The sequence below is a fragment of the Balaenoptera ricei genome, chromosome 4, assembly GCF_028023285.1.
Source record: "Balaenoptera ricei isolate mBalRic1 chromosome 4, mBalRic1.hap2, whole genome shotgun sequence".
In the NCBI taxonomy this organism is placed as follows: domain Eukaryota; kingdom Metazoa; phylum Chordata; class Mammalia; order Artiodactyla; family Balaenopteridae; genus Balaenoptera; species Balaenoptera ricei.
The window spans coordinates 77,880,112-77,893,812 of record NC_082642.1 but is presented as its reverse complement, the minus strand read 5'-3'; the positions used below and the strand labels follow the sequence as shown (position 1 = coordinate 77,893,812).

The following is a 13,701-nucleotide window of genomic DNA, read 5'->3' as shown; positions in this document are numbered from 1 at the left end:
CACCTATACTAAAGAAGCTGTAGAAACATACACCAAACTCCCTATAGCATTTACTTACTATATTGATATTGTGGCTGAAATCACCTATAACACTATTCAGAATCTCCTATATGAAGTCCCTCCAGAGAAATTTTAGACTGAAGTGTCTAGAAAACCTTTGTTTCTTCTAAGAAAATATTATGTGGTTATTTTTTTTTTCTCTCACAAATGGTGTGAATTTTATAACTGATCATTGTTCTCATTTTGCTTTGGCAAATTTTATTAAGTATACAGGACATTACTGTTTGCATATCTAAACAACTCTCTGGTCTTATCTTCTCATTCTACTTATATTTTCCCAAATCTTAAGATTTTCTTCTTATTTTTCTATACTATTTTATTGCTTACTTTCTTAGGTAACAATAATTTGGAAAGAGACAAGCTGTAAATATTTGTGTGTGTGTGTGTGTGTGTGTGTGTGTGTGTGTGTGTGTGTGTGTATTTACCTGGGTAAACAAAGTGGTTTTTTGTCCAGAGATGACTTTTAATGTTTGCTGTCCTTGTGCAGAGGATGTGCTGACTCCCAGTGTTCCTTGGACCACTGACCCCGTAGTCAGCTGTTTTCCAGATGTCTGGGGTGATGGCTGGCCAACTAAAAACGTGCCCTGAATTACAAACAAATAAAGACCTGATCAGTAATTTGTTAAGTTCAAATGACTTGCTCTGATTCTTTAAATCACAAGGTCCCATATTATAAACGACAATGTTACCCTTCAATTCTACAACTCATCAAAATGATTAAAAAGAATAGCTCTGCTCTCAGTGTCACTACCGACAGTTATCCCCACTTCTCAAACTTTGCACTGGAGTTACAGAGTAGGCTGTTGGAAGCTCAAGTTTTACAATCTAGTCCCCTCATAGCTGGATTTAATACTTCAGACTGATAACTATCCACTCTCTCACTAAGAACATCTAGAACCAAAATTCCATTCCCTTCCTTAGAGAGGAGCCAAGACCAGCGACAAGGGGAAAGAGAGAAGGCAGAAACCTGTTCCTAATCTTGAATCCAATGAACTCCAAACCATAACTTGATACTATCTCTCTGGTTACGTCTAGGAGAAAATTTTCAACTGCACATTAATACTATTCCAAATCCATGAAAGGCAACAGCATAGCAAAAATCTTTCAGAAAGATCTGGGTTTAAATCCAAACCCTACCACTAGGCTTAGCGGAGAGATCTTGGATAAGTTACGTAAGTCCTTCTGAATCTCCACTCGCTTTTCTCTCAAAACAAAGCAAACCCAAAATAATACAGATTTATAACATGACTAAAATGTTAGTATTGACGCCTGATCCCAGAGCTGTAAAGGTAAATCCACTATAATTAAAGGCAGTCATTAAATAACTGATTTAAAAGATACCAGTCACAAATGACCAGACCTGAGGGGTTTGCTTGAGGATGTAAGATGTGTACGTCAGGTGCTGGGATATCCCTCCAGGGCCGGCAGGGCTTTGGGCTCCTCCGGTTCCTCCTCCACTGCCACTGCCGCCACCACTGCTACTGGCAGCTGAGCCAGACTGGAGGTCTGAAAACACAACCAATGACAAAGTATTAAGAGAAGGCTTAAGAGAAAAAACAGATGAGCCCAGAGAGATGTTTCCCTTAAGGCTCCACTTCTTCCCTTTCCTTCTTTCCTCCTTTTTTTGTAATATACAAGTCCGTGACAAGAGTGAGAACTTCCTAACGCTGAAGACTGAAATATATTTACGTTTGACTGAATGATGGTCGACTAGTTCAGCTCTGAGTACTGTACTACAATGAAGAACTTATCTTTGCAAGTGTTTTAGCTTAGTTGTGAGAGATCGACAGTCAGATACATTTTCTAACCAAGTGTTTTGTTTGTTTGTTTTTAATTAATTAATTTATTTATTTTTGGCTGCGTTGGGTCTTCGTAGTTGCTCGCGGGCTTTCTCTAGTTGTGGCAAGCGGGGGCTACTCTCAGTTGTGGTGCACGGGCCTCTCCTTGCGGTGGCTTCTCTTGTTGCAGAGCACGGGCTCTAGGCGCATGGGCTTCAGTAGTTGTGGCTCGCGGGCTCTAGAGCACAGGCTTAGTAGTTGTGGCGCATGGGCTTAGTTGCTCCACAGCATGTGGGATCTTCCCGGACCAGGGCTCGAACCTGTATCCCCTGCACTGGCAGGCAGATTCTTAACCACTGCGCCACCAGGGAAGCCCTAACCAAGTATTTTTAACCAACACTTAAGTGTGCTCAGAGAAGTGCTCCCAAACTTTCTGGCATCTGATTCAATTTCAGTGAAACTGCTGGAATTTAGTGTAATTTTGCAGTACTCTCTCTTTTCCATCTCCCCCCTGCTCTGGAAAAAACCAAGACTTTCCTCATATTTATAACGACTCCAGGTCTTTTTTTGCTTTTCAAATTCCACTTTAAAGCCTTTGTACCCTTTTTACTTCCCTTTTGGTGACATTATATATATAAACTAAACTCTAAGTAGCTCTCTGGATGAATTTTTGAAGACTTACATTGTCTTTCTCTTACATATCTAAATTGTTGATACACCACTGCTTAGGTATGAGGAAAAAACACCAGGGTAAGAGTGGAAATCGCCCATTACAGTCGGTAAACAAAACGGCTGACTAGCTTTTGAAACTGAGTCCCCCCCTAAAACCAAATTCCCCTGCTGAGTTTATGATTAATCTCTCTATCCAAAACTTTATTCCCTTTCTTGTCCCCTCTGACCTCAATTCTGTGCTAACTGAACATTAATCAACCAGAGTCAGATGACTAAACCTGCCATTGTTAACAACATCATTAATGTACTAAAATTGCTGTTGTAGATAACATCGCTAAGGTAAAAACTCAAGATTGTTTCCCTAGGGCAAGATAAGCTAACAGACCCCGAGCCATGGACCACCTGGCCAGAGAAATGTAAACCAGAGACATCCTGACTCCCAAAACTATGATTAAGAAACATCACAAGATGATGATTAACCCCAGCTTCTTTGTTCCTCCCCTTTAAAAACCCTGAACTCAAAGACCAAGTTGGAGTGGATCTGAGACTTGTTTCCCACTCCCTTGCTTGCTGCCCTGCAATTAACCCTTACTTTGCTGCAAACTCCCACTGTCAGAAATGGTTTTCTGTACCACAGGCACACGAGCCCTTGCTTGATTACAATTACAACATTGCATTTTGGCAAGTGACTAATTTCAAATGAACCTAACTGCTGTACCAACTATACATCTGACTCAGATGGAAATAATTCCTCTTACCCTTTCCTTTTCAACACTACCCAAATTGCTTTTCTCTATATGTCAAAGCAAAAGTTTATATAAGCCTAGATAAACCACCTAATTTCCTTGGGGCTTTACGTCTTACACACTAAGGCTGAGCCTGTATTTCTCTTGCCATCTCCAAACCTAGCAAACTTAAGACGCACATCTAAATAATGGCAAGCAGAGACACTTGATTCCAATCCTACTCCCATCCCCTTCAAAATAAAAACAGGCTTCCAGCAATCTTCTCAGGTGTCACCAGTTTTCAGATACCACTGACAGGAAGAACTCTTCTTTATTTCCAGATCACATATACAGCTTTCTCCCAACACAGCCTCAATAGCCATACCTCTTCACTGTAATTTGTTCCCAAACTCAGACTCTGAGCAGATAAATCCAAGACAACAGTGTCACCTCCTAATACTATGATTATTTAAACCCACTTCCAGTTAAAATGTGTGTATGTTTTAAATCCATTTGAGCAAACAGAGCTATGAAAATGCTTCCTGAAACAGGTAAGAACTGCCCCTCAGGTGGATGAGATGAACGTACCCAGAGACCCAAGAACCAAATGATTTAATGATGGACTAACTAGAATTGTTGGTAGCCCGCAGGATGGCTCCTTGAGGGATCAGCAGAAGTTTGCCTTTTCCTGAAGGGTTCTTGCTGTTCGTTGTAAGGTAGAGTTTAGTGCCAGGAGGCAAATTTGCCAAGTTGGCCAAATTAGTGGCTGGTAGCTGCAACGTTGCCATTACTAAAATGGTAAAGGGAATACAGGGAAAAAAAGAAAGAGGAAAAACATTAAGATAAACTGGAGCTGAGGGCAATGCTATCTCTAAAATTAAAACATACACAGAGTAGTAAAATACTTATTCAAAAACACTAACAAACAATAAACTCTACAGTTTGCTTCCTAGATGCACAATGCTTTAAAGGCTGACATTTTTCATTATCTTGCTAATTAAAATATTTACATACTAGAAGAGCCTGCTACAAACTATAAAGAAACTTATATCTGTATATAAATAGAGTGACCATATGTCCTGGTTTGCCCAAAGCCATTACAATTTATACCTACGTCCCACTATAATTATTAATAGTGACTCTTAACTCTCAAAAGTAGTGTTGTTTAGACAATCAATAAAATAATCATCCTCTCTATGGATGAATACACATTTGCTTCTCATTTGTTTAAAGCCCCTTTATAGTCAATTTCTAGTAACGATGAATCTACTGATTTGAAACAAGACTTCTAGTCTTCCTCACTTTCTAAGAACTAAAAAATGCTACAGTCAACAACTGGCACATACACTATGAAACTATAATTCATCTTTTAAAAGTCTCACCTATGTCAAACAGCTTTCACTTACCGCTTAGAATTTACTTCTCGATGCACATGGCTGTGAAACCTCTAAACATGAAAACTTTCTGCAGTTACTTTGTATTCGAATCTCCAGGAACTGAAGCCTACGGAACCACGTGAGTCCCGCAGGGAAAGGACTCTCAGCCTCCTCCCGCCTGCTACAGTAGTCCCCCTCAGGACCACTTCACTGTGCAAAGCTTTGGGAGGCGGGAACCCTAGAAGCTGCACCCAATATCAGGGACTGATATTAAACTGAGGGCCATCCCTCTTCATCATGACCGGAAGTAATCTCATCTTACACCACTGTGCATCGCAGCCAGGCCAGGACTGCAGACCTCTCTGCCACCCGCACCCGGAGTCCCATCTCCACACGGCTCACGGTCCTTGATCTGAGCCCATCTCCTCATGCTTTCTTCCTTTCCTGACTCTTTCACCATGCACCCCACTCCAGGAATTCCTGCTGTGATCACTACACCCTCTAGAACGTCAACCTCCTTGAACATTATCTCTTTTTGTGGTAATTAAACCCATCAGTCCTCTGAAGATAAGACTTCCCCAGAACCCCCCCCAACCCCCCGCCGCTAACTACGGGCTGTTTTCTGTCTTACCTCAATATCAGAGGGCTAGGACCAAGAAAGGAACATTTTTGCTCTCCAGTTTGACTTTCAGACCATTATCACCACTCATTCCAGAGGGGGAGAAAAAAAAGCCCTGCCTCTTTTGAGGCTCCTACTTAGCTATACCATCTCCCTCTCTTTTCTGTTCTCATTTACTGAACTCCCAAGTCACTTCCCCTCATTAGCTGAAGGCGGACTCCGGACTCAAAGTATTGTGCTCTATGCTAAGGGCTGTCATTCTCAGTGACAACACTATAGATGACTTATTTAATTCTCTGCCTTCTCAGCTGCTGTATCTTCTAAACTCCAAAGATCACTTCTTCTGGTCCATCTCAAACACTCATTTTTAATGCCACAAAAGAACTTTGTCATCAGCAGCAATTCTTCACCTCTGAAATCTTTACTTTGGACCTCCACTACCCTTCTACCCTCCCAACTCACTGCTACCATTCTTTAGCCTCATCAAGACCTTTAAAAATTAGTAAATATCAAATGCCTGAGGTATATTTCTTCATGCACTCACAGAAACAACACATTAAGGACTAAAACACATTCAAAGTGTTTAAACTTTTGTTTAGTAGAGAATGCCTTAGTCAAGTATCTCAAAATGCTGCTGGCAAATGACCATACCAAGACTGTAAGTCTGAAATAGAACGCAACATGGAAATAAGGACAAATGAGAATTATTCTTCAGACTTGAGAGCAGTATCAAGAAATACCCTCTATTTTTACTATTCCTGCTCATACCCACACACGCGCACGCACAACTTAGAGCAAAAGCCTTACAGGCCTCTATGTAAAATGTTACATGAAAAAGATTAACATGTTTTTATATACTCCTTATAACATCAACACACTAGGTTTTCCTAGAGAGAACCAAATAGCAAATAAAATCACTAGCACAGAGCATTTTGGAAGGGGCTGCTGCTGAAAGGGCCCCCGATTAGTATCAGTTACCTGAACCCTGGGATCCACTCTTCTGAGGGCCAGCAGCAGTGACCTGAGCCTTGGTTAACGCTTGCACGGGCTGAGCGACAATGGTTCCTCCACCTCCACTCACAATTGCCTTGGCAACTCCTTGGGTCACAACTTGCTTTGGACCAACTGCTTTGGCGACAGACGAGCTGGCCTTGGCTACGAGGATCTGGCCACCACTGATTGCCACTGCCTGCTTCACTGCCGAAGGTAGGGTAGACCCAACTGGCAACCCAACAACCTGTTCAAAACAGAGGAGAACCCAGCAGTGCTTCTTCTCATAGTCCCTTGAGAGGTCTTAAAGCAGCACAGTCACTCTGTTCCAGCAAAGAACAAAAGCAAACCCCTAGATACAACACATGGAGTCTAATTCAATCATCTAGGAATGCTACCTATGATGTGAACAGCAGTATTTCTCACAGTCTGGATATTATTACAATAAAATGTTACAGCTTTTGTCTTAACCCCAGCTACTATCCATAACCTATTTTAATTATAAAAAGTAATATGTGTGTTTTTTTAAAAAATACTCATCAGAAATAATCTCTTAATATTTTTAATGTAGTATTTACTTCTGATTCTTTTAAATGTACATTTTGAAACAAAGATTAGGATACATATAGTTTTATAATTTTTAAATTTAACATCATGTTACAACCATTTCCACTGTTGTTATTTTTCAACATTTTGAGATGACCAAAAAATAATGTATTAGAATAGATATACCATAATCTAAGTAAATATTTCACTACTGTGTAACTATTTAGGTAATTTTAAACTTCACATTATGAAAAAACTGCAATAAACATTCTCATATATGAACTATAAACTCCACTACATACTTTTAAATATCACCTCTTCAGTAATCCCTTCTGTGTTATCCCCATCTGAGGCAATATTTCTTCATCACTAGAACATCTAACAATCCACGTCATTTATTATATGGTAAAACATGTGACACCTCTTCCAACTTATTTTTAAGAAAAGTTATCTTTTTCTATACCTTCTAATCTTTCCTTTCCTTAAAGGTAGACATTTCATTAAAAAAGAAAAAGTGTAAGCTAGAAAAACATTTAATTCAATTAAAAAAAAAAAAAAAGATCCCAGCACCCAAAGAATGAAAGTTAGAAATACCTAGTTCTGAAAATATCGTAAATTCTTTCAAGTAAAAGAATACTTCGGAGCTCTTTTAAAACAAGGTCAATAGTACAATGTTCAATTAGAAGAAACAACTTAATTCATGGAAAACTGGGGCAGTGTTTCACACTCCCCAATTCTTTATTTCATAAAAAGAACTTCTCACCAGAAACTAGATAAAAAGACTTTTACATTCTTTTTTAAGAATGAGAAAAGATCTGCTTTCTAAAGGCAAAAAAGATAAAGAAGAAAGTACTTTTCAACCATCAGATTGGAGGGGAAAATTTTAAAGCCTGATAATACCAAGAATTGGCTAGAGGATATGGGGAAACAGGAACTTTTGTTCACTGCTGGTAGAAAGGTAAATTTGTACAGCCACTCCAGAGAAGTACTAGGATATCTACTAAAATTGAAAATTCACCCTCTACTGGTAGGGATATATCCCAGAGAAATCTTAGACATGTGCTCAAGGGAACATACACAGAAAGTCCAAGGTAGCATTATTTGTAATTACAAAAAATTGTAAGTAACCTTAATGTCTACAAAATGAAATATGCTTAATGTCTATAGACAGAGGAATAGATAAACTGTGGTATAAGACTGACCGATGGAATAACATTTGTTAGTTAAAATGAATGAACTGGAACTATATATATATCAACATCAACAGACTTTGCAAATACAAATATTGAGTGAAAGGGGAGTTGCAGAAAAATATGAGTATAAATATCTTTTATGTAAATCTTCAAAATTCACAACACTACATGTTACTTATGGCTATTACTTATGTAATAAAAAGTATGGACTGTCAAGCTACACATCCAAATTCATGACTGTTGTTTTGGGGAAGAACAAAGTGGACTGCAACTTTATCAGTCATATTTTATTTGGAGAAAAAAATGTTGAATTAAATATGAACATGTTGGGCTTCCCTGGTGGCGCAGTGGTTGAGAGTCTGCCTGCCAATGCAGAGGACATGGGTTCGAGGCCTGGTCTGGGATGATCCCACATGCCGCGGAGCAACTAGGCCCGTGAGCCACAACTACTGAGCCTGCACGTCTGGAGCCTGTGCTCCGCTACAAGAGAGGCCGCGACAGTGAGAGACCCGTGCACCGCGATGAAGAGTGGCCCCCGCTCGCTGCAACTAGAGAAAGCCCTCGCACAGAAACGAAGACCCAACACAGTCAAAAATAAATAAATAAATTAATTAATTAAAAAAAAATATGAACATGTTAATTCACAGTGGAGGATATGTGGATACTGATTATATTATTCTCTGTATTTACTGAAATTTTAGAATCTTCCCAAATTAAAAAATAATAGCATTACTTAAGGTAGAACAAAATGACAAACCATATAACAACTGATGAATGGGATTTTTAAGTTAAATAATCACTAAATCATACATGGTTCCTTTTCAAAGAATGTGAATATAGTAAAATACACTTGTCATGTGCTTGGATAATATGGCTGATGTAAAGAAAATGGTCCCCTAATCAATTGTTATAAACCAGTGTATCACAGAGGAAAGAGTATAGGTTTTTATAAGCAGTCAGACCTGCTTTCCCAGTTTTGCTCCATCAGTTAGTAGCTGCACAGTTATTTAACCCCTTTGAGCTTTAGCTTTAGATACCTCATCTATAAAATATCTCATAAGATCATGAGGCATAAATGAAAAAAAGTTTATAAAGTGCCTAGCTAGCATGATGTACACAGTAAATGACAGCTGCAGCCAGCACAACACTTGCTACTATGAACTAAAGAATGGTGATCTATGAGACTACGTGGAGACTCAGGACAGAAAGCCAAAGGATTAACATCTGTCACTATCTTCAGCATTTGGCCAGGGCAGAGGACCTTGATCTTAAGGTCCAGTTAATCAAACAGAAATCAAAATATATAGATAACATCTTGTATTTGCTTTAAAATATTCTAGGAGGAAAAGATTAGCAAAATGCTGGTAACTGCTGAAACGGAATAATGGGCATGTAGGATTCATTACAATAGTCTCTGCACTTTTATGTAAGTTTAAGGAAGGAGGGAAAGAAAGGAAAAAACAAAACAATCAAAGAACCAATGGGTGGGGGGGAGAAATAAGTTCATCTAGAATGGAGAAGAGAAAACTCCCAGCTACTCTGCCCTGGGTAAAACAATCCCTGATGATTATCCAAATCTCTTTATTCTGACTGTATGAACCTCATTATATAGGCAACATGGAGCGTTACTGTAGCTACAGAGCTGGGCACACTCATTCCCCCTAGAGATGTGGAGATACACAAACTCTTCTTACTAATCAAGAACTTTTCTCTGCATTGATAAAAAAAAAGTTTCTTAATCCAGAAAATTATTTTTAAGGTATGGCAGAAACTGCCAGCTGAACCCCAATATGTATTCTTTGCTTCTCTCTCATAGTAACAGAACCCCCGATTTTCAGCTAGGGACATGGCCACACAGAATACTGACTATATTTCCCAACTCCTTCACATCTAGGTCTGACATCTCATTTCTGGCTAAAGGGATGTGAACAGAAGTGATGAGTGGAAATTTTTGGTTATGCTCTCCCCAAACCATCTTCCCTTCCCTTTTCCTGCTGGCCAGAAATGTGAACATGGTGGCATGAGATGAAGTGGCTATCATAGCCCACAAGCTGAAAACCAAATTTTGAAAATGACAGAGCAACGAGATGGAGTCTAGATTCTTGATGACTGTGGAACCAACACACCAGGACCGCCTACCAGTCTTTTATGTGTGAGAGAAGTAAACTTATTTAAGCTCCTGGTTTGGGAATTTGTTATATTAGTTGAACTTTTTTCTAAGACGTCTGTCTTTACATTTCCTAAATATATCACACTTAATAATCCCTTGCATAAGCTAAATTACACATAATCTATTTTCATGTTCCTAAATTAATAAAGAAAGCAAAGATCTTAAAGGAAAATAATATATACATGTGATATCACTTATATGTGGAATCTAAAAAAAAAATACAACAAACTAGTGAATATAACAAAAAAGAAGCAGACTCACAGATACAGAGAACAAAATAGTGGTTATCAGTGGGGAAAGGAAAGGGAGGAGGGGCAATATAGGGGTAGGGGATTAAGAGGTACAAACTATTAGGTATATAATAAGCTACAAGGGTATACTGTACAACACAGGGAATACAGTCAATATTTTATAAGTAGAAATGGAATGTAACCTTTAAAAATTGTGAATCACTATACAGTACACTGGTAACATATAATATTATACACAAACTATACTTCAATTTAAAAAAGGAAAATAATACATACATGTACCTATTTTAATTTCTTTCCTCCAATCCCATGCATCTGACTTGCTTTTCCCTCCTTGTGCCAACCTCTATCCTCACACTCAACTGCTTCAAAATGTCCAGAATATGACACACCTAATCCCTCCGAGAGCCAAATAAAACAAAACCATGCTGGCCACAGGAGGGCAGTTTTTACTAGCAGAGCTTGTCCACCAAGAGCAAACTGCTCACAAGATAAACAACCCCCCTTTATTCTAAAACACTGAGGAGAATGAGGAAGTCTGGCATTCTACTGGGGAAAACCCTATGCACAGCTGTCTATGACACCACAAGGAAGTCTATTAAGTAGGACACTGTAACCCCAAATTAGTCTTTTTTTTTTTTTAAATACATTTTGGCCTAGAACCTGAAATCACCTACCAACTGTTCTCCTCTTCCCCTCCCACAGCACTGCTCTCCGCATTCCAAATTTCCTTCTTGTTTCACCTTTATTCTGTACTGTTATAAATACTTAATTTTGATTCATGCTTTGATTTGGTGTTTCTATTCCTGCCCTCCCTGTGCCCTGTACATACCTTTGCAAGTCAGAATCTACTTTAGCAACCTGAAGGTGAGGACTCTGTATATGTGATTTTTCCCTCTAGATGCTGAAAAATACAGCCACTTACGATTTAGTTCTCAGTGATAGTCACTATTACATGGTACTCACGCATATATACATAGGACTCGTCCTCACATAACTTTAGCTGCTATCACTTATTTAGCACCTGCTCTGTACTAGGTCCTCTATATACAATGATCTCTAATTCTCCTACAGCACTGAAAGGCAAAGGGTATTATTTCCTTTTACTAGATGAAAAAACAAGGCTGAGAGAGATAAATATGCCCAGCTCACACAAGTAATGAGTGGCTGAGATCTGAGATGCGTAACAAGCTCATGCTCTTTTAACTACACCACACTGCTTCCTTCCCATATGAACCACCAATTCCTCAGCTGTCTCTTTTCATGTCAAAAGCAGCACCGCTCTCTACTTTTATGAAAGAGATAAGCTGTGTTTCTATTGTGCCAAAGTTGTGTGGAAAGTGAAACAGTACCATTCTGTTCACACTTCTGTTTTCTGGCATACTTTCTCTGACTGCACCTCAGCAATAACCAGGGACACCCTGTACTTGCAGACAGCTCTTTATCTCAAGTCTAAAGCATGTAGTAAATTTCTGGGATAGATGTCTTGTCTCATGTTCTGCTTCTCTGTAGTTTTTTCACACTCTACTGTGGCTTTTCTTATCAGGTACCTTTACACTTAAGGCATTCTAGCACAAACCCACCCATTTTCTCTTGGTCCTACCTTGCCATTAGGTAGGTGGCAATGTGACAAGAAAGCCAATACAGTTGTTCAGTATTACTGGGTGAGTAGGTGTGCAAAATGCAAAAGTGGCAAAAAGCAGAAACTTTTCAGAGCTTCTGAGCATAAATAGAAATGCTATCATGATTCAAAAGCCTAAATCAGTAATACCATGTATTTCTAGGTGAAGCAAAATAGATTTTAAACAACATACAGGATGTGTCTGAGTACAAAGACCAGATGACAATAACCGATTCACGAAAGGACTTGAACAAAATGCTTAGCCCTGAAGCCAAAACAACAGAGGGAGCATCAGGAAGTAGTTGGGGGTTGCCTGTTTTAGTGATTCTGGCTATGGAAGCCCCAAAGTCAAATTTGATGCTGTAGTTCCATGGTTCCTAAATTTGCCTAATCATATGAGTCAGTAGGAGAGTTTGTTAAAAATCCAGATTCCTGGGGTCACCAAGAAGTTCTGAGATGGGGGCCTTAGTATCTATATATTTTTAATCATCAGTTGAGTCTTATGAGCAGATAAGTTTGGGAAAGTGGTTAATGAACTCTTACAGATTTTAGAACCACCTATAAGACTATGAATTTTTAACTCGATCTATATGCAGCCATCTAGACTAACCAAAATATCTAAAACCTATTTTAAAGTTGAAGAGCAAGCGCCTCACATAGTACTCTTAATAGCTTTAGGATATATCTGCCCTAAAAATAAGATAATTTAACTCTGGATGTTCTAAAAGCATGCTTAGGTTGCAGACAATGGCTCACAAATTTTAATAGTTCTGGAATGGGGAATTTTGGAGTCAACTAGACCTGGGTTCAAATTCTCTGTCATTTATTAGCTGTATGCTCTCAAGGATGTTGCTAAACCTCTCAGAGCCACAATTTCCTCATTTGTAAAATAGCAGTGAAAATATCCACCTTGCAAGGTTGTTTGAGGATTACAGATAATGTACAAATAAGAGCATGATATACTTTGGCACTCCTAAGTACAACGGATGCAGGGAAACAGGTATCTCTGTTTTAGAGTTCTCTCAATATGTAAATTCCCCAAACCTCCAAATTATAAAGAAAATAAACTCTCTAAAGAGCCAAGAATCATTTAACAGATCACACAGTCAAGACATCAGAGGTGCAAACTATAGCAGTCTCCTATCAGAAATAAACAGGTAAAAACAGTGGACCTCGATCCTGTCAGTTAGACTTGAATCAAGTGTAAAGTTGTGTCCATGACGTCAATCATCTTCACTGCCAGAGAGATAACACGGCATCCCTTCACCTCTTGAACTGTCCCTGGGCCCTCTATAAACCATGTCCCTGCTCTTGTTAATGACTATGACAAGAACAGGTGCGTTAAACACCGACTTATCTGCTTTTCCTACAGGGCTTTCATCCACAGGTTTTCCCGGGACCATCAACACCGTCACCCTTTTCAGCACGTGTCCATTACTTAGGCAAACAACGTTCACTGACACGTTGACTTCCCCATCCTTACCCGACACAAACCTTAGAGGGCTGAATCTTTGGTGACTGGGCAGTCCCTTCTCCAGCAGTTAGGACTTGTTTTTGAGGGGACACAGCTATCATGTGACCCCCTTTCACAGTCACATACTGAGGGAGTGGTGACTGGCTGGCAGCTCCTGTTGTTGGTACATGAGAGGCTTCACCAGGTTCCTGTTTGATGATTACCTTGCAACAAACATGATAATGAC

At 39.2% G+C, this 13,701-nt stretch overlaps 1 protein-coding gene across 4 annotated transcripts in view; it reads right to left on the bottom strand.

Moving 5' to 3' along the window:
- YEATS2 (YEATS domain containing 2) overlaps window positions 1-13,701 on the bottom strand; it is a 109,700-nt gene that overhangs the window by 24,784 nt on the left and 71,215 nt on the right. For all 4 annotated transcript variants that reach the window (XM_059920616.1, XM_059920619.1, XM_059920618.1 and 1 more), the window contains 5 exons: window positions 13,496-13,678; window positions 6,209-6,467; window positions 3,864-4,025; window positions 1,421-1,566; window positions 486-644 (listed from right to left, as the gene is read on the bottom strand). In XM_059920616.1, coding sequence (XP_059776599.1) covers window positions 486-644; window positions 1,421-1,566; window positions 3,864-4,025; window positions 6,209-6,467; window positions 13,496-13,678 — 909 coding nt within the window. The remainder of the gene's footprint in view (window positions 1-485; window positions 645-1,420; window positions 1,567-3,863; window positions 4,026-6,208; window positions 6,468-13,495; window positions 13,679-13,701) is intronic.